The 21,068-nt window shown below is 46.5% G+C and overlaps 1 protein-coding gene across 2 annotated transcripts in view; it reads right to left on the bottom strand.

Annotated features, from left to right (window-relative positions):
* Window positions 1-21,068, bottom strand: part of PRKG1 (protein kinase cGMP-dependent 1) — a 531,163-nt gene that overhangs the window by 473,920 nt on the left and 36,175 nt on the right. Inside the window, exon 1 of one of the 2 annotated variants that reach the window (XM_075109356.1) lies at window positions 19,820-20,356. The exons of the other annotated variant lie outside the window; for it this stretch is intronic. Within the exon in view, the coding sequence (XP_074965457.1) occupies window positions 19,820-20,130 (311 nt within the window). The 5' untranslated portion in view covers window positions 20,131-20,356. Of the gene's footprint in view, window positions 1-19,819; window positions 20,357-21,068 lie in introns of those variants that run through there. 2 annotated transcript variants of the gene reach the window in all.

Raw genomic sequence — 21,068 nt, forward strand, 5'->3', positions numbered from 1 at the left:
CATTTGCTATAGCTATGGGCAGTTACCGATACCCCTGCTCCCCATAATTTATAATAAAAAAGAGCAGTGCCAGTCTGCTGCCCAGGTCCTTAATAGAAAACCATTTTTCATAGGAAGGCTCTAAAGAGGAGCACAGGAGAGAAGAAACAGGTCTCAAGGCTGAGAACCATGACAGAAAAGATAAGACAGAAGAGGGCACAGAATTAAGTTACCTTTACCTGCACCATATGAGCAGAAAAGGAAGTTTGCTCACATGCCTAATGTACTTTATGATTACTTTCTTTTCCTTGCATTACTATCCTGTACTCACTCTCCAATTTCCAACCACCTTTATGTCTCACCACCTTCCCACATCATCTTCAAATTCAGAAATGCTTGCTTCCATTACAACTCTGGATCATCTTCCTTTTTCATCCAAGCACCTTACTTGAAATTCCCAGTGCATCGCACCATCATTTCCTTTTCTCTTTCCTTCCACCCCTCAGATCCTCCATCAGGCTCCTCTGCTTCTGCATCTTTCCAGATAGTTTCTCCCCTCTAGTCCCCCTGCAAGTTCCTGCTGCCTACTATTTCCCTACTTCCACTGGGCAGTCCCACAAGCAAACAGCAGCCAAAGCAAACCAGAAACTGCAGCCTGTCACAGGAGAAGAGCAGACAGCTGAGCCCCAGGCCAGGAAGCAAAGGTCTGAAGGAAGACGTGGCCAGCTTGGAAACGGGGCTGCAAGGAGCCAGAAGGACCCTGAGGGTTTAACATGGAAGAACAGGAAAAGAAGAAGATAGCAGCAGAGAGACTTGCATCAGATTTGGTGGAAGAGAGGAGAAAAAAAACACACACAAAGAAGCAGAACGGTAAATCAGTGTATCACAATGAGACGGAAACAGTGGTCCTTCCGATTAGGCACACGTAGCTCTCTAGGGAAACAGTTTGTTTCCTCTGTCCCAGATATTTTACAGGACCAGGAATGCAGTTTTGTTCCCTTTCTGAAAAGCACTGCTACAACTCTTCCACATTCTGAGTTTGTTCCACGCTCCACAGGCTGCGTTTAGGAAATATTTACTTGAAGGAATACACAGAAAGAGCTAACAAGAGATGGAGAAAATGTGCGTGCCAAGGAGCCGAGTTATTTTGGTATAGGAAACAAGAACTACTGGAGTGAGCTGAAAAAATTTCAGATCCAGTTTAACCCCAACAGACCTAAAGAGCATTACTTGAAAGATATTTAAGTGCATTTTATAGATGCTCAGACAGTCCTTTGCTTCAAAGTCAAAAGCAGATACAAGCTTTTTGCATAGTTGCCAGCACACCACATATTCACAAGCAGAACATAATTAGAAAGATCAGCCCAGGCACCGGTTAAAAGTGAGCAGTAAAAGTAACTGGCACTGAAACTCCTCCCTTTATTGAGTTTATGGAACAAAAACACAAAACCTTTGAAGTCAGTGAGCAAATAGCAGAACTTTCAATATTATTTTATTTAAATCTATATTCAGCCTATAATCTCTCGGCAAGCAAACAGCAACAGCAGTCAGAGCTAAAAGAAAACTCCATGACAATACCAAGAACCAGCAGCCAATCTCCATGCACTTCGTTGTTCATCTAGAGACCTGCACTTTCACATCTCCCTTAACAGCAAGTTTGAAACACCCTTTATTTTCAATGGACTTCAGTTTATTTACACGTATGCACACACTGTGTGGGTCACCCACTGGGTCTTGCAAGATTCCCCTATCTGAAATGAAATACCTTTGCTCACCTAACAAACTGGTTTTAGATAGCTATAATACACAGACAGACCTTTGGAAACACACTTTAATTTTACCTGTGCCTCTGTGGACACGTTTTGCTCTAGAAACTTTCATTTCAATCTAGAAATGAAAACTCCTGAGTTTCTGCACTACGAAGCACTGAGAACAGGCATCCACCTCTTCCACCTAAAGTTAACTATTCTATTTTGCTTGCTTGAGTCAATTTTCCCCCTCTATTACAATAATAAAATTACCAGCTATTTAATCACCTTTAACCCTGGTGCCCCTTAGGACAAAAGCTCTCTAAAGAATTAGGTGTGATGTTCCTAAACAGAGGCTAAGAAGGACATTAAGATTTGGCTTCCAGTGTTTTTGTTTCTCTACAGCGCATAATTTCCGTAGTTGGTGCCATTAACTTCACAGGGTGCTCAACAAATCACAGCATTTCTTTCCTCCCATACTGTAGCTCATACTAGTACTCTTGCTCAAATCCAAGGCAAGACCTTAGGAACACAAGTCAGTTTTCATCTACTGGTTTTATGTGTATGTATCTACATTTTTTTTGGCAGCAATCCAAAAGAGCTGGTAGATACTGTGCTCTTCTGTCCTAATCCTATTTGGACAATTCACCCATCTGCTCAAGGAATAAAATCTAACAATTTCTATATATGGTAGTTAATAAATTTGAATGCTACTTTCAGGTTTGGGTTTTTTTTGTGGGTTGTTTTTTTTTTTGCAATAGAGATACAATGCTGTTCTATTTATAAAGGTCAAGTAAATTGTATGCAGTCTGTGGAGCCCTAACATCTCTGTATTATTAAAACAGAATATTTTATTTAGACAGCCCCCTTCAGAGAGAAAGGAAAAAAAATTCTCAGAACATCTTTGCCTTTCCCCTCCAATCTAGGTTAAGGTATGTATGCAATTTTGTGTACACAGAGAACAGGAATATAAGTGTTTATTTGTTCTTCACTTGAATTATAACAGCTAATATTTTTTAAACACTCTATAACATTTTTACAGGTTGCTTAGATAAGCCACAGCTGTAAATCCTGCTTGGCTGGCAAGCAAGGAGAAAGCTTTGCATTATCTTGTGGGCAAGGAAATAAACTGCTAAGAACAGCAAAGGGGGTCGGGGGCAAGAAGGGGGTTAAACAGCTTAACATGCTTAACCTGGGTCCCCAGGGCAAAACTGTTGCCTTCAGCCAGCCTCTGCCATCTTCCCACAATGGAAGGATGCCCCAATGATCGATCCTTTCACACAAATTATTGAGGAGGTCTGACAGGGATTCAACAACACTGGAAGCTGACGACGCTCAAATCTTCCTTGGTTTTGTTAGAACCAGCCAGATGTTTTTTAATCTTTATCAAGTGAACAACAATTTCAAAATAAACATGTTTTATGATCATACTGATGACTGTGCCACAGTAAAATACAGAGAGGCCTGTGCATAAGACGCTTAAATGACACAGCTAGTAGTACCTAAGGAGATGCTAGCACTGAAAAAAGCCACCCAGGACTCTAAGGAAGGCAGACACAAGCAAGCATAGGAACTCCATCTAAACGAATCTCAATTACAGTATTTAAAGTTAAACGCTGCGACTTGTGCTGAAGCCACAATACATGAGAAATTTCTCAACTGAACCTGGTTCAGAAGTTGAATTCCTGATGACATTTCATCTTTTATATTCTCCTACCATGGCCTCTAAGGTCCAGTGAATGCCTGAGAGCTGACAGCTGCCCTGTGCCATCAAGCCAACATCAAAGAACACGAGTGCAATCAAAAATGCAGCTGAGGAAGATATCTCCCTGAGTTTCAGTTTTACAGTTGTCATATTTCTCCCCCAAGCAGTGCAGAGAAGTCTGTAGAGGCAGGAGAGGTCAAGGAGAACAAAGAAATGTCAGGCAGAGTTACTACTTGCAGGTGCTCTAATTCCGGGGTTTTTTGGGCATATATACCCAGCACACCCAGCTGGAAGTTAAGCAGCAGAAATCCCAGGTGACCAGCTATTCCTTCCAAGAATCAAGCTGAGTTTCACATAGCTTTTAAACTAGGAAAAAAAGCATACAGAAAGTTTCTAGCCTGAATTTTAACTATTCAAAACTGTCAGCTCTTTACACTCCTGGCACATCTCTAATAGCAATAAACTTAATTTTAAAGATTGCTGTGTGATTTACTCTCAGGTTAGTAGGAAAATAAAACCTTAAATAAATCTATCATTAACCTCTATCTGTGTTTAGTTTCGTTATTTAGGAGGAAACTTGAGGAAAGCTCTCTGCCTGAGAAAATCAATGCCCTTTAAATGCGAGCCCTGGTATTCTAAGTGTCCAGTTTTTGTTGAAGACCGCAGTTTGCTATTTAATTAGGAATGAAACCTAATTTCTAATCACCAAGTGCTCATGCTTACGAAGGAATTACAGTTAACATATTCTCTGGGATATAGAAATTAAGACTTTACAAATGCTGGTTAATCAGCAGTGAAAGCCAGATAGATCAAAGCCTGCAATGACGGTGGCAGACCACAGCTTGTGCTGGCCACAATCCTCTCCCTCTCACATATGACAGCGGGTGCCCCAAACCGCCCAACTTCTTGTAAATTAGGAGGCAAAAACATATGAACAGCATAAGTATGTCTGAAAGGAAAAGATAAAGGAATAAACTAACTTCATACTGCACCGTGGCCACCCTTGTGATTGTAAGAAGTACTTTATGCAGGCAGATGAAATCTTCCTTGTGAAACACAGAAGAGGATTGTTGCGGATCTGCAGGCTCCCTCTCCTAATCTGTTCTGGCAAGACAACTACACTACTTGCTTCCTTTATGAAAAAAAATAAAATTTATGCATACATGAATAAAGGGCTAACCGTACAATCAGTGCCAGCAGTAGTGCCAGGAAAAGAGCCTGCTGCAAGATAAAAATATGATGTAAAATGCCTCATATCAGGATGCTTATTTTTTGGCTCATACTTTTTATATAGATCAATAAGGCCTTGGTCATGAAGAAGAACTTTGCAGGGTTTAGGGTTTTGGTTTTTTAAAGCACTAACTGTTTTGTAACTGGAACAGCCTATGGATGTAGTGCTAATGAAGGACCGAGAAGAGAGGACGGGTCTGGACACAGGGGCTGTGCAACTAAGAGCTTGCCTTCTTTTTGTGTTCAGCTGTGACAGATGTCCTTTCCCTACCACTCAGAATTACTCTTTTTGCAAAGAACATAAGCCCTGAACAGCCAAGACATTGGCAGACAGTATAAAAAGCAGTTTTGAGGGTGTGAGGGGGAGGGTCAAAAGCAGAAATCTGTTTGTTTGGCACCCAAATATAACCCAGTTTACTCAGCAAACATTTTTCTCTACTACATGCTATTTTGTCTATATTTAGAGGCTGTAAGGAATCAGCTGTAGCATCACCATTTTATTACATTCTCTGACGGGGAATTCACTTTTGTTCCCCAGAACAAACCTCTGCCCTTAAGTGACCATGACCACTCATCTGAGTCTTGGGTATAAAAATTCGGCTTTCAGCTGAAGCACCAGCAGTAAGGATGAGCTCTTCACCTTACATGAAGGAGCCCTGCCCTGCTATGCCTGGCTGTGAACCAAGCTTCTAATACTCAGAGGACACACTGCAAGGCTGGTATTCCAGATCAGCCACAGGTTGATTAGTTATTTCATTCAGCTGCTGGTAAAAGACACGTTTCAACCAACTGCATTCAGAACAGACGCTGCTTCTAAGGAAAGCATTTTTGGTTAGTAAACAAAAATAAGTTTCGGCCTTTTAAGATTCTTGTTTAAAAACTATTATAAACCTCCAGAGTATTTTTGCTGGTTTTTTCTTTTCTTTCTTTTTTTAAATAGGATTGCATACCTGGAGAGCAGCAGCATGTGGAGGACAACTTTTTTTGCATACAGTAGGCTCAGGGCAGCATAGGATGAGTTTTAGGGGTTTTTCCCATAACCACTTAAATCAAACCTTGCCTGCTGAAGCTTTATCGCACAGACAGATCTCTGTTAGTGTGGCATCTGATTTACCTCTTCAGATGGGTGCACAAATAGACAATTGATTTAACCTCTCAGAATCCCTCCCTGCACAGCAGATACTTTTTAAAAAGCATAGGCCATGGGCAACCAAAGGATAGCTTTTTTACTTAAAAAAATCATATTCTACAATTTTTCTCCAATGCTCTCACACTAATTTGCTGGGGTAGCTGTCTTTTATTCTCAATGTATGTACTGCAGGGAAGTACACTTGAGCCTACAAAGCAATCCAGAGAAAATGGTATCGAGGCACAGACCAGCTGTGTCTGAGCAATCTCAGGATGCCCAACACAAATAGAAAAAAACCAGACTTCTAGGTTTTCCAAAAAAGTGCAGAGCACATGAAGGGTTTAAAACGAGCAGATGATGGTGATAGAACGAAGAAAACCTGTAGAACAGTGTAGCAGAGCCATGCATAGTGCTGCTTGTCTCCCAGCAATGGATCTGAAGCATCAATGGGTGATGCCCCAGCTCCACACTCAAGACCTGGCAGCCATCAGTTCTGCCTTGCCTGTCTCCTGGTGACCTGAGGGATTTGATGTCAGACTGCAAACACCTGTGATTTGTGATCTGTGAGGGTGTGATGGCCCCTCTCATATCTCCCATTTTGCACTGGGAAGTCAAATGGAGAACCAAGGCAACTCTGAAGGAGCTACAGAGCAAACAACTTGACACCAAGTTAGCCTTTTTATACATCATGTTCTTCAACTGAATTGATAAAAAAATCCATTAAGAAGCTTGGGAAAACATGGAATATTATCTCACATGATATATCATTTCTTCAGCATGAACAAAGTAAAAAAATATTTCAACTGCTGACCAACAAAATCAAAATAGGTAACGGAGCTGAAGGCTTCCAACTATGCAAGCACAACACGTAGTTTTTTTAAACTTCAGGCATTATTCGGGGACTACTATCTAGGCCTCATAAGACTCCTCCAACATACACTGAAAGTTCAAATACCTGAAAAGACCTTCTTGGTACATTACACAAACCTCCACATTTTACATGGTTGTCTTGACTGTCCTTAAGAGATCTGCTTCACTTCAGTGTCTAAGCTGGGTTGTCCTAACGTACCCTTCCAGATCCTACACCATGAAACAGCGTACAAGTTCACAAAGCTTTTACATTTTGTTTGCTTCATATTCATAAATTTTGCATTGATGTAACAACTCTGCCACAGTGCTCTGCAACATTGTCCCAGTGCATTTAAACAGTAGCCTTCTTCAATATTGGCCTGGCAGCCAAATTTTTTGTGGCCACTAAATCCAGTGAGCTTAACCAAGTAACGTGGCTCCAATTCATAACATTTGCCTGTCACAGACCGCATCACGAATCTTTTGTGGTGGAAGAAGTTGAAAAAACAAGTGGAAACAGGTTCATTTTGATTAAACCTGCAATTGAAAGAGTCCTATATAGCTAATGGATGGAATTTCTGGTCAAAACAAGGAGAGAGAAAAAAAGCCACTGTGCTCTGGAGGTGAAACCTGAGTGACATGGACTCACATCCCTACCTCTGCCCAGTTTCAGTCAGGTTTCCCATGTGTTTGTCCTCGCTGTGCTGATGTGGCTGCCTCACTCTCTATTGAGCTTTTCTATTTGTACCTGCAAATATTGGGATAATGCCTTAATCCGGGTTTATACATCCTGAGTGATGCTCTAAATATCAGGCTAGTCACTTCCTATTTGAGCTCTTTTGGCTTTCAAATAAAAAGATAAAAAAATAAAACCCACCTGTTGCGTCTGTGCAAGAGTAATGGCACAAAGTCAAAAAGCTAAGATTTGCTTGATAGTTTCCCTTTTAGACTTGCTTAGCCTACCTAAATAACGTTAACGACCATCTGAAGGAAAAAAAAGTTGGAGATTTAAGAAGGAAGTAATAATTTGCTCCTAGTCTTGGACAATGCATGCTCTTCAAGTACCTGCCACAATGGTTGATGAGAAAATAACAACACTTGCAAAGCAGAAGGTAGAGCAGCTGCTTCCTGCATGACAGGAGCAGAGGTCAGGTCTGCCACCATACAGAGGCAAATGTCATTTTCCCCAGTGCCTAATCACTAACAAACAGTGGCACACACAACATACCTGCGTTCGCAATTACTGGCTAATGCATTCTGGTATTCAGGGTTGCCATGTCTGCAGAAAACACTCCTTCATGGTGTGTGCCCTCCTGCAGGCACGTTAATAAATCTAGCAAATGAATGGAGGGAAATAAGACAGCTAGTTAGCGTTCCCTTGGGACTCCTCTAATGAAAGACTGCTGGGCTGCAATACAATATCCACCCCGCCACAGATCACTGCGCTGCTGCCAAAAAAAGGCCACAAGAGCTCTTCCTGCCAAGGCAAGCTGTGACTCTGAGATACCCTGTCAGAGTCAGTTAAGAAACAGCAAAATAAGACAGCTGCACCACCTGTGTCCCTTCTCCAAGCAGAAGCCTCACAAAACTTCAATTATCTTCCCACAGCAACAAGTCTAACTTCCAAGTGGCGAGTCAGAGGCTGCGTCTTCCTTTCAGCAGTGTCCTGAACCAAGATAACATCAAGTAAAACTGGAGTATTTGCCTTAAGATCTTCCAACATGCTCATTATCATGGTTATCTGAGTACATCTGTGTTTGGGTATACTGCTAATAGAGAAAAGCCATTGCCTCTCCATGCTTGATTTCTCTCATGTGCCTTGCAGAGCCAGGCTTCTTCTGGGAAAACAGAAAGCAATCAAGTATCTGATGAGCAGGAGATGTGTTCACCCCTCTGTTCAACTGCTATGTTAACAGGATTTAAATGTGCGAAGATGTGTAAGGAAAAAAAACTTTTTAATATATATTTTTATATATATATACACAGACACACACTCCAACTAGGTTTTAAATATCTAGCAAGTTTAGATAAATAGCACTGTTTGAGCACTCAGACACAAGTTATGCATGACGTTATACACACACCCCCACATTTCTAACTGAAGTTTAGCCCACTCTTTTGTCTGCACGCTCCCCACCAGTGAGACGTTGCTGTTATTTGGTCCATAGGCAGAACTGTAATAAGGGCAGGCAATGATAAACGCTAAGACGCAGCCTCCTCAAGCAGCACTTCATCAAGCCGCACACAAAGACATATCAAGTCACTGCAGGACGACATTCAGCCATCGCATGGCAGCATGCACCGTGATGTTTTATCAATACAACTCAAAGCCATTACCACAAACGCCCCGACACCAGGCGCTCTCTTGCCTTGTGTCCTTTTTGGTGCTGGTTCTTTGGGGCAGGGGATGTGTATTATCTGTCCTTCCGCTGAGCCGAGCAAGGTGCAGGCAGCAGACATGACAGAATTGCTGTTTGCCCGTAACAGGAGGCCCACGGGATGTCACAGCTGATCAGTCACAAGTCAGCTGAATTTGTACAAACTGGCACACTAGAAAAGCTGGATTGTCAGGAAAATCAAGCCTCCTACAGTATCTTGTGCTACAGCCACTGGAAGCTCTCTGCCTCCTGACGTAGAGAGGAAACAAGGCAGATTTTTTCAGGAGATGCAAAGACTGGACCCTATCAGATGGGACAGCTTTGTAGAAGGAAGAGCTTTGGGGCTGAGAGGGAAGAGAAGGGCAAACACCTATAGGAAGAAAGAAAAATGTTGCACAGAAGGAGGACAGGCAGGAACAAGAGATCCAGGGAAGTAGTTGGGGGCTCAGAAGAGAAGGGAGAAGAGGATGGTAAGGCCTTTCCTGGGAAGAGCAGTCTGTCCTGCCATGTGAGCAGAAAGGATGGTGGCATGAAGGCAAAAGGCTCCAGGAACACAACACCAGAGCACGAGCCGCAAAGGGGACAGAGAAGACACGCGGAGGACCCCGGGAAGAACCTGGCAGCGGAGATGAAGGGAACAGATGCAATGAATTCAGCCCACAGCAACTGCAAATCACAATACTCCTGCATTGTACAATCCCACCCCACATATCCATATCTGGCTGCAGGTCACTGCAGAAAACTGGAAAGTGTAATTTCCTTTCCCCTCCACAGCCCCCTCTTTCACAGCACTTGAATGCTCAGTTTTAACTCCCTCACTTCTTAAAGAAGGAAGAGAAAGACAATAAACTCCAGTGCCTCATTTGCCTCTTCCAGCCTCTCCGCCAAGTCCTTGCTGCTGTTGGCTCCACAGCTCTGCAGCCTCCGGGGCCGGGATCCAGCTGCTGAGCCAAAGACAGCAGAAGTGAGCTGCTGTTATCACAGCTGTGGTCTCAGTGACAGCTATGTTGAACAGCCCTGCTGAAGACCGCATGTCATTTATCAGGTGTCAAAATAATTCCTCTATTTTGTGCATTAAATATATACATCAAATGACAAAACACGGTGGTTGCCACAAGACTTACATCTCCTCTGTGTGACTAAGTTTAGCTACGTTCAAACCTCACATGTAACCTCTTACAGACTTTCACCAATTTAATCAATACTGAAACTTCCAGGTAAAGAGGTGGACACTAACTCCACTGTGTACGTATTTCCAGCTCAGAAAGCAGGATGCCTGATCTTCCATTTTACCTAAAGGACTTTCTCAGGTTTTTAAGAGTCATGATTTTCAAAGCACCTCTGTAACTATAAGATCTCTATTGTTTCCAGCAATAAGGGAGAGCTGAATGCCTTCATTTGCACCGCATTTAGTTCATCTACACCTTCGTTAAGTGCTTGGCTACTGCCCTTATGTGGTGTTGCCTGATCAAACAGCGACTGATTTCTTCTATTCATCAGAAATGTTACCCACCAAGAAAGTTATTTTCCTCGTTTAGCCTGTGGACTAACAAGAGCACTAATGAATTCCCCTCACCCAGTGGATCTTTGCACATAATTGACATCAAATAGGCAGTTTAAACAGTAACAAGCACTGACAGATCCCAGGGATCCACTTACGGGCAGGGAGGGGGGGGGCCGAGTAGGCAGCAATGGCTTTAGATTTTCATCACAGCCATGTCACCAGTCATTTACTCTTTTGATCCTGAATTTGAATGATACTCTGTGGCTGCTAAGCTGGAAAGCCAACAGCATTCTGATATTCCCAGAACCCACCTGTTACTGGGAAAAAATACGTATACACCACCAATATTAAAGCTTAATTGTTTCCTATCCTAATAAAAGTTCGTCTCGTAGTATATTTATGTTAATGCAGCACTCCCGTACATGTGGATAAGCACATACGTACACATATGCAATTGTCTATATGTATTTCTCCTGAACCTAGGATATCACATTTAACACAAGGTATGTGTATATTTACCAGACTCCAGTTTCATTTTCAGTCAGTCCAGGCAGCTACATTATGATTTCTCCTATTTGTTGAGATCACCCACCACCATTGTCACCTCACGGAATATTAAATAAGTGAACAAACTGAGCTGGCCTGGCTGGGCAGCTTTTGAATTCACTTCAAGTCTACGTCGCAGAGCCAGTCCACAGCTTTCCTGACACAGTTTGTGTGTTTAACAGGGACAAATATGCCCACAGACCAAATCAAAAAGGGGAATTCTAGAAAAAGAAACACAGCTCCAGGCAGGAAAAGTGTTGCAGTACAATGAGGGGCTTTATTTCAGTGATATTCTACTTCAAGATTGTTCCTAACAAACAAGCACCAAGTACAGTCCAAATATCCCAACTCTACTTTGCAATTTCAAAGTCTGAGAGCCCATTTTCTACTTTGAAACCAGGCACCAGCCCTCAAGTTTGGCTATACGTGCTCAGGCAGTAGTTTCCTAGGAAACCAGTGACTGCATGAACATTACGAAATGCAAGTCCTGTGCTCACTGTTTCACAAGTACACTGTGGCTATCTCTGTGACACATACCCTTCCAGGTAGGTACCTTACCACTGTTTCTAAAAGACCTTAAGAGAATTTCAGGTGTTTAGGATGTCAGTTTATACATAGCACATACCCAAGTGACATGCACACTTGCAAACAAACCGCTTTCTGTAGATGTTGAGAAGAAGGAAGGAATTATTTGACTTGTTTTAGGCTCCAATGTAGCAAATACTTTTGGTTTTTTCCTGTTTTATCAGCCCTTCAAAACAAAGAGAAGCTACACAAAACGTGAACGTCGGAGACTTCTCTGCCTGCATATACGCCCTAGAAATGGCAAAACAGCACGTGAAAAACATTTATACAAATATTGATCGTTTAGCCTGCTATAAATGCAAGTATTTTGGCACCATGAAAAGCCAAAAGAGAAGCAATACCAGCAACATAGGCAGTAAGGATTATAATTTATGACAGTAAGTGGCGTTTAAACCACCACCACCTCCAGTTCAAAAAGCACAGCTTTCCAAGAACCTGTACCTTAAGATAAGGTTCATATTCAGTGACTTCTGAAATCTCAGCATCCCACAGTATCTACCCTGAGTGGGATAAGCAAAGAAACAGGTAGATATCATAGAAGCGCAGAATCATTAAGGTTGGAAAAGACCTCTAGGATCATCAAGTCCAACCGTCAAAGTCCTTGTGTCCTTTTTAACTCTCTAAAGGAGCAATTTTTATCCCTTGACTCATATTTTGCATCTGGTGCTCACTGAGACAGTGTTTAGTAAAGGCCTGGAATCCACTCACCTTCCCAGCAAGTCTACAACACAGGTCGCTGCAAGCCGGCGGCTAGTCTCAATTTTGTGCTACTACGTACATTTTTGCTCAATATCAGTGCACTGATCGGGGGGGCGGGAGGGGGCTTGATTCATTTCAGACATGTAAGATGCACATTGTGGTTAGGAACACAGGCTGCTAAAGCTCCGGACTACTCTCACAGCAAGTCTGGAGAGCAGGTATTTGTGTCCATCGTCTGGGACCTTGTTTTCTGTTGATGTATTTAAAACTATCCACCTACAGCATTTACCCAGTAATACAGACAAAAGGAAAAAAGTTAATTCTGAAGAAAATTAATTTATGGAGATGTATTACAATTAAAAATAGTTTCTGTGTTAATGACCACCTTCATTTAAGTGCTACTATCTTGCTTAAAACTACTGTACTTGCTGCATACTTATGTTTTGCATGTATCACCACAAAGATTTCAATATAGGTTTTGAAAAGAAGTACCATGCTTTAAAACACAGTATATTTACACTACACTGCTAAAATTAATATCAGAAAGCAGCAGAAATTCAGAGAAGTATGTGTTGCTTATTGCTACTAAGCAGAACTAAAAATAATTGAAATTGCAGCGACGTTTAATCTTTCCGTCACTCATCAAAGCAAGAATCAGACAGAAAATGACAAAACAAATAGGTGGCTTTAATCGCTTTGCCCAGTGAATTGTTTACACCTCCAGTCCTTAGAGCTCACATTCAGCATAAACATTACCTGACTATACAGCGTACTTCAGAGATGACCCAGAACACTGCTTGCCAAAGGATAAAAATCTTCGTCCACTGCATAATAACTATATATAGTTACCACCACTAGTAACCAAAGCCTCAGAAGGCTGAATCTACAAAGAGCCAAACTACCACCAATCTCATGTTTGCCACTTCACAACACATGAAGCAGCACAGACTCCGAGACATGAGTCACACATGTGCCTCTTGTGTAGAGGAAAGCCCATCCACCACTACCACGCCAGACCTGTCAAAAGAGAGTAAAATAACATTTGACTGACTTGCATTCACTACTATCCTTGACACGCTGCATGTTAAAACTTCTGTCAGGAAGCATATCATCCTTCACAATAAAACCTCATCCCTGCGAAGCACAAGGAGGTTCTGCTCTCAGCCCTGCTGCGCCAACAGAATCACAGAATCATTAAGGTTGGAAAAGACCTTTAGGACCATCAAGTCCAACCATCAACCCAACACCACCCGGCCTCCTAAACCATATCCCAAAGTGCCACATCTCCACATGGCACTTCTGAACACCCCCAGGGATGGTGACTCCACCACCTCTTCGGGCAGCCCATTCCAATGCCTGACCACTCTTTCAGTAAAGACATTCTTACTAATATCCAATCTAAACCTCCCCTGATGCAACTTGAGGTCGTTTCCTCTCATCCTGTCACTAGTAACTTGGGAGAAGAGACAAACACCCACCTCACTACAACCTCCTTTCAGTTAGTTGTAGAGTGATAAGATCTTCCCTCAGCCTCCTCTTCTCCAGACCAAAACACCCCCAGCTCCCTCAACCTCTCCTCATAAGATCTGCTCTCCAGACCCTTCACCAGCTTCGTTGCCCACCTCTGGACACGCTCCAGCACCTCAGTGTCCTTCTTGTAGTAAGGGGCCTAAAACGGAACACAGTATTCGAGGTGCGACACAGTATTCAAGCAAGAAGCAGAACAAGTTGAGTTTTTGGGGAGTCAGGAGAGGAGAAGACTCACAAGGCAACTCTGGCACGCTGCCTTGGCCAGCCATAGCGATAAGTTTAGGACTGGGCTGCTGGGTAGGCAGTAAGTCCCACGTACCCAGATTCAGCAGCAGTTGCTACAGGAGTGGGCTGTCCTTCACAGCATCTGAGAGCTTGTCCACGCAAATCAGCCAGCTGAAGCCAAACACAAAAACACAGCAGGCTTTGAGTGGCACCGTGCTGCTAGAACAGCAGGAGAAAAGTCCACCTGTCCCCATGACAGCCATCATGATGAGTGAAAAGCTAGTCAGCAGGGACCTAAGGGAGATCAGTCCCCAATGCAAATGCTTTTGGCCACATCTCGTATTAATGGGCACATCATCCTTTCTCACAGACCTCCTACCAGCGGAAAGACACTGCCCCATCACCACTTGACACATATCAGCAAAGTCCTAACCCTAAAGGCCTAGACCCCTAAATCCTGCATACCCAAAAACCCATTGACATTAATGGATGTCAGTGTTTAATCAAGAATTCGCAGATCTTCCCAGGCACATAAATTCTTTTTCAGAACAATGTTAAACTACATTCAGATGGATTCAATGTTGTATCACACAGCACGTAAAAGCAACCACTCTCGAACAAATGATAAATGCATTTCAATCAGTCACTGGACACATCACACTGAATTACACCTTGATACCAAAAAAAATTTAAGGTTGCACCCTACATCTGCTGCTGCTCTCTCCTTTTGATAGCGTGTTTCTGCAGCACGACACCAAAACCAGAATGTAGCAGGACTAAAGAGGCCACCATCCCTCGTCTGACTCCACAGCTGCTGTCCTACATTTCAGGAAGCAATCACGGCGGGAGCGCTGTCTCAGTTCCCGACCACAGGTCCCTCAATTGTATCAACCACCAGTTTCTAGTGGAAAGCATGGAGTTTAAGAAAAGGGGTTTGGTTTGTGGTTGGTTTGGGTTTTTTAGATCTACAGTTTGAGAGTTTTAATTAACGGATGGCTCCTGGGTACTGCAGCATACATACCATTTATAAATACCAGCAGATAATTTCATGCAAATACTCTAAATACAAAGTGCTTTTCAAATATTTCTGAGGGTTTTATTACTATTATGATCACTTACAAATATGCCTCTAGACCACAGAAGATGTGCACACATTTGTCTTCAAAGAACCAATTTGGCCGTTGAAGGCATTCTGTTAAATCTGTTGTATGTATCTTGTACTTCCCCTAAGGATATGCAACCAACCTTTTTTTTTAAACCAGAACTCTTAAACATGATTCACAGGCTGCTCCTCCCTCCAAAAACGGATCTCTGAGATTTTGGCAGATTCCCCAACTTTACATTCAAAGCATTCCTAAGTCTGTTAACTCAAAATCAAGTAATTTTTCATCTTACTCAACATTTTCTATAAATGACACAGCATTTTGCAGCTATCTCACTTATTGACAGGGCATACACCACCTCTGACGAAAGATAGGGCCCCATTCATTTCTTCACACTCACAAGCTCTCCGTTTCATTTTACATGCGGCTTCTACAAATTTTTTCTCCCTTCTGGAAAACAAAATATGCTGATTACAGTGTCTTCAAAAAAAGCATACAGCTGTTGCCAATCACCAAATGAAACAGCCTTTTAAAATTAAAGTCCTGGGTATTTTCCCACGGCAAATACAAAATAATGAAAGCGAAGGGATGAGAGTTACAGCTTCCTAGTTTAAAAGGCTATTCTTTGGTCTGCAGCTCTGTAAAATCTTTAACTGGAATAACAGTTGGTACAAACTCGGTCTCCCAGTATTCTTTTCATGCTGACAGGCTGTTAGCAGCCAGGATATATCCTGTGAGAGGTCAAAGGTGTGGAAAAACAAACAGAGCAGCAATTTTAGAAGATGAAGAGGCGATAAGGATTTGTCACAGCATTTTTCTACACTGGAAAACCATCCAGCTTTCTCCACAATCTGTGCCCCCTTACTCCAGTCACTTCTTGCAAGTTTTTTCCTTTGGGGGGAGAAAGAAAAAGCCACCTATTTTAGACAACTGGCTTCTAGTTACTTGAATACGAAGACTGATGAAGATGCTAATGCCTGACTTCTCTCACTGGTCTCATATCTTAGAAGAAAATGGCAGGATGCATCCCTCCAAGTATTAGCTATACATTCTTCATGTGAGCCCACAAAGTCCCATTTCACATTAAAAAATAAAAAGTTTAGAGGCAAAATAAGCCCAACCCTGCAACAGCAACTAAAACTCTTAACACTCTGTAATGGATATTTTTCTAAACTATATGTATCTTAAATGGGGGGGGTTGTGTGCAAGGTAAGATCTTGCAGGAAATGTAATGGTATTTTTTCCATATGAAGCAATTAAATTCACTTTCACCCTTAAAAACCATTCAGAGTTTAACCATTTTGTAACCCAGAATCTTCTACGTGGAATCACAGCACCTTCCATAAACACTTTACCAGAGACAGACCCAGAGGTATCAGAAGTCTACCATGGTCACCCCTCCTCATTTCTCACAGGCTTTCTACTACTCCTGACGCTACCAGTCTCTGGCTGCCTTAGGTGCTCCACCAGACCCAGCACCATTTAACTGAAAAAAAACCCCAGGCTACCAAACAACTGAAGATTTCCTGCGTCTCCTCTTGGTGCTCCTACTTCTGTACAATGCTGGAAAACAGGATGATACTTTGGTGGCTTGTCAAAACCAAAGGTTGGATGCCATTACCTCAAGAGTCACTGAGGTTCGGCACGAATGGAGCAAAAAAGTCAACCCTTCTCTGCGTATTTTGCTAGTTCCTGTTCTGCTTCCAGGTCCTCTCCACCTTAACCTCTGGTACCACAAATGGTTACCTTGAACATCAAAATGTCATCAAGATTGTGTCACATTTGTTTAATCAAGACAAGGACCTCCCCTCAACCACACACAAGCACTGTGTAACCCATGTTTGCAACCGCACGTAGAAAAGCATAATAAAAATCAAAATTTAGGTATTAATGATCCCAAATAAACTAAACCAGTTGCACTTCCTCACTCAGTCTCCCAAGTACATCCACCACTAACAGAGCAGGTGATCTGGGTTGTATTTTAATCATTTACAGGTAACCAAAATACACGTCTCCCATTTTCCTTTCTTTAGGTAGCCATATCTTCCTTTCCACTGGGATGCTCAAATTAAAAGTGCTCATCAGTACAGTTACGGATTTAGGCAGGCACCCAAGGGGTGACTATCACCAGAAGACGTCGTGTCGCCTCAGCAGGTGTCCATCCTTGGGCGTGAGGCTTTGAGGGCTTCTTGTCACCATAACATGATGGCTTAAACAGAAAAGCAAACACTTCCTAGAGCAAGCTGTGAGCAAGTATCGTATCCACCTCAGTGATTAAGATCTGAAGCTGCAAGTTGACTTAAATATCATAAATAGTATTAAAAGTGTGAGGTCAATATTAAATACTCCCTCAGGCAGGTGGTGCATGCTACACTCCATGTGAGACCTACATTTACACAATGAGCAATTAAAATCCAAGCTGGGAAATGTTAATTCAAGGCTTCGTCAGCCTTCCTACCTATTTCACCATACACCGCAGAGGCTCCAGGCTTCTTCTGCTGAAACCTGAAGTGCTCCCCCAAGCTTGGGGGAGGTGAGGAAGGTCAATTCACCCTCTGAGGGCACCGAGGGGCGAAACCATACACACCCCTGACAGAAAAATAACCATTTTTCGGGTGCGATATGCTGTCCTACAATTTAATTTAGGAAATTAATGGCCCTGGGCCACCTTATCCCGCCTTAGACGTTCACCAGGCACACCCCGGCTTGCAGAGAGCCACCCGCCCGCCCGCGCTCAGGGGAGCCATCCCCCACACCTGACAGAGCCCGGCCTCTACTTCTGGGGATGTTTTTTCTTTGTTTTCTGTTGTTTTTTTCTTTTGGTCCACCAGTTTCTCCCGGCCGCCCTTTTGAATCCAGAGCCGCGCCGTTCGCCTTAAAAGGGCAAAGTATCTGTGGAGAAAGGGCAGCGGGAAGGGGGGTGGGTGTGCCGGGGGGGGGGGGCCGGCAGCCACCGCCCCGCCACAGGGCGCCCCGCCCGGCCGAGGGTCCCCCGGTGGCAGCGGGGCCGGCCCATGGCAGCCGCCCTCCTCTTCCTCTCCGGGCGGGCGGGCGGCTCTGGCGCGGCGGTTGCCAGGAGACGGCGGGGCCCCGCCATGGCGGCGGGCAGGGCCGGGCCGGCGGCACCGCCCGGCCCCGGCCCGCAAGGCGCGAGTCCCGGCGGTGGGCCGGGACTGCTCGGCATGTCCGACCAGGGCCATGGGGACCCCCTGAGCATCGTCCTTCGCAGCGGCCCCACCTCGCCTGCAGCACCTGTGCACCTGCCCGCCATCGCCTCTGCCCGGCAGCAAACCCGCACCCGCGGGGGGCCGGCCAAGCCCCGCGGGGGGCTCCGGAGGGGCCTCGCTGGAGCGACACAGCGTTGAGGGGCTGAGGGCGCCGCCCGCCATGTGTCCTCACGAGCGGCTGGGGGGGATCCCAAAGCCCACCCAAAAAGAGAACCCCAACCGCCAGGACGGCTCCAACGATCGCGCACGACTCCAGCGCTCCCGTTTCGTTCGGCGAGGAATATGTCGGCCGCAAAGGGGGAGGCGGATTCATCCACCCACCAGCGGCGGGGACGTCGGGCCCCGATCGCCGCTAGCCGAGGGGCACGGCCCGGCAGCGGGGCAGGGGGAGGCGGCCCCGGGCTGGCCCCGCCACCCTCTTCTTGCACATGAAGCCAGGCGCTCTCCCAGCGGATCTCTTTTTGTCCTTCCCCCCCCTCTTACGGAGCGCTGAACCAAATGCATTGCGATTTATTGGCTAGGAAAAGATACTGAGGGGGGGGGGAGAGTGATCCCGCTCCTGCGAGGTCTCCGTTTTCTCCATTAAATCGCTATAATTTGCCTAGTCTGCGGCAAGTGTGAAACCAGGACAGAGCATCTCCCGGGCGTGCTGCGAGCTGGGAGCCGAGGTTCCCCGCAACTTTCCCCTCCCGCCGCCCCCCGCGCAACCTCCAACGGATCGAGACATTGCAACGAGCCCCTGTCACTGCCTTCCTTCTCCCCCCCAACCCCCCGAAAACACCGGCACCCGCCGAGCAAGGGAGGCCGGGCGGGGCGGTGAGAAGGCTGCTTGCTGGAGACCCGGGCACGGCACCCCGCCGGGCTCCAAGTTGCCCTGCCCGCCCCGCTGTGAATCGCTCCCTGCAGGACGCCGCTCCCCACCGGAGGGGAGAGACCCCTGGCCTCGTCCCGTCCCCTCTCGCAGCGCTGAAGCCGCCAAGCCCGCCATGCGCTCCGGACCAACCCGCCGGCAGAAGAAACTCCCCCGGTGGCAGCCCGCCCCTGCCCGGGCTCGCCGCCGTGCCTCCCCCGGCGAGGTGGTGGGGGGGGCGGCCTGGTCCGAAAGGTGCCCGGCCGGGCCGGACCGGGGGAGAGCAGCTCTCACCCCCCCACCTGGAGGTTGCTGTCACACATCCCCCCCTCAAGCCCAGAGCTCGTAACTTTCCCACCCCGCGGGGCCACCCGGCAGGGTGCGGGGCGGGGGTGGGCGGCACCCCGGGCGGCCGCGCTTCGGGGCTCCGCTCCGCGCCTTCCCAGGCGGCAGCGGGGCCGGGGGCTAGACGGGGAGAGGCACGGAGTGCTCCCCGCGGGCGGTGGGTATCCGGGGTGAACCCCCTGCTTACTGTGGGCTCTTGGGGTAGAAGGGGAGGGTGACGTGGCTGAGATCCTGGATGTCAAAAGCCGTGGGCTCGGCCGAGATCGCCTGCCGCTTGGTCCTCTGCTCCCCCTGCAAGGTGCCGGCGCTCTGCTGCTGCGCCTGCTGGGTGGCGGGCCGGATCACGGAGCGGTACTTGTCCAGCTCGTTCTGCAGCTTCTGGATCAGTTCGTCCTTCTGGTCCAACTCCAGCTCCAGCTCGTCGATGAGTGCATCGCGCTGCCGCAGCTCCTCGATCTTCTCCTGCAGCGCGTACTGTAAATCCCGCAAAGTGCCCATGGTCCTGCCGCCTCGCTTGCCCCTCGCCTCTCCCGGCAACTTTCCCCCCCGGGCCGCCCGCCGCCTCCCCGCACTTGGGCCAACTTCGCCTCCGCCGCCACCTCCGGCCCGGCCCGGCCCGGCCCGGCGCGGCCCCGCTGCCCGCCGGGGCCCCGCCGCAGCCGGACCCCCGCCGCCGGCACCGCGCTCCGGAGCCGGGTTGTTAGGGGCGATTTCGATCCGCCTGCGTCAGGCGAGGCTGGAGAGCGAGCGGGAGGCACACACACGCCGAGGGGGAGGGAAGGAGGGAGGGAGGCAGGGGCGCCTGCGAGGATGCACATGCTCTCCCCCGCTCCCTCCCTCCGGCCCCGCCGGCTCCCGCACCGCCCACAGCCCCGCGCCGCCGGCCCGCGGGGTCGCCCGGGGGGGTCGCGGGGAGGGGGAGCTGGCCGGCGGCTCGCCCCGGGGCTGCGGAAGGGCTCCGCCGCCGGGAGCCCGAGCCGAGCCCTCCCCTCCCGGCCTTTTGCAGGAGGAGGCCATCAAACAGGTCCGAGCCCTGGGAGATGGCTGCACAAACCTGCCAGCTCCGTCCCGCTTTCGGGGTGTCCCCTGCTCCTCTCCCCTCCCCTCCTCTGCTCCAACCAGGGGTGCTACTTTTCCCTACAGAACTTGCCTGGCTCCTCTCCCATTTACTTTTTTTTAACAGACAATTTTTGTTGTCTTCTGTGAGTGAAAGCACAAGCCTGTGCCTGGCATGGCTCCTGCTCAGTCTCAGCAAGCTTTGGGCTCCAAAAACCCAGATTTTAATGTGAATATCGGTCAAGTATGCCTGTGCTGGAGAAGCCTGGAGGCAGGGCTTATGGAGAACTTATGGAGAACTAAAAATAAAACTAACTTAAAATATGGGAATTAGACTTCCAGAGTAGCCTCAATACCCACAAGAAAGCCTAAGTTCGTTT

The sequence above is a fragment of the Phalacrocorax aristotelis genome, chromosome 14 (assembly GCF_949628215.1).
Source record: "Phalacrocorax aristotelis chromosome 14, bGulAri2.1, whole genome shotgun sequence".
Lineage (NCBI taxonomy): Eukaryota > Metazoa > Chordata > Aves > Suliformes > Phalacrocoracidae > Phalacrocorax > Phalacrocorax aristotelis.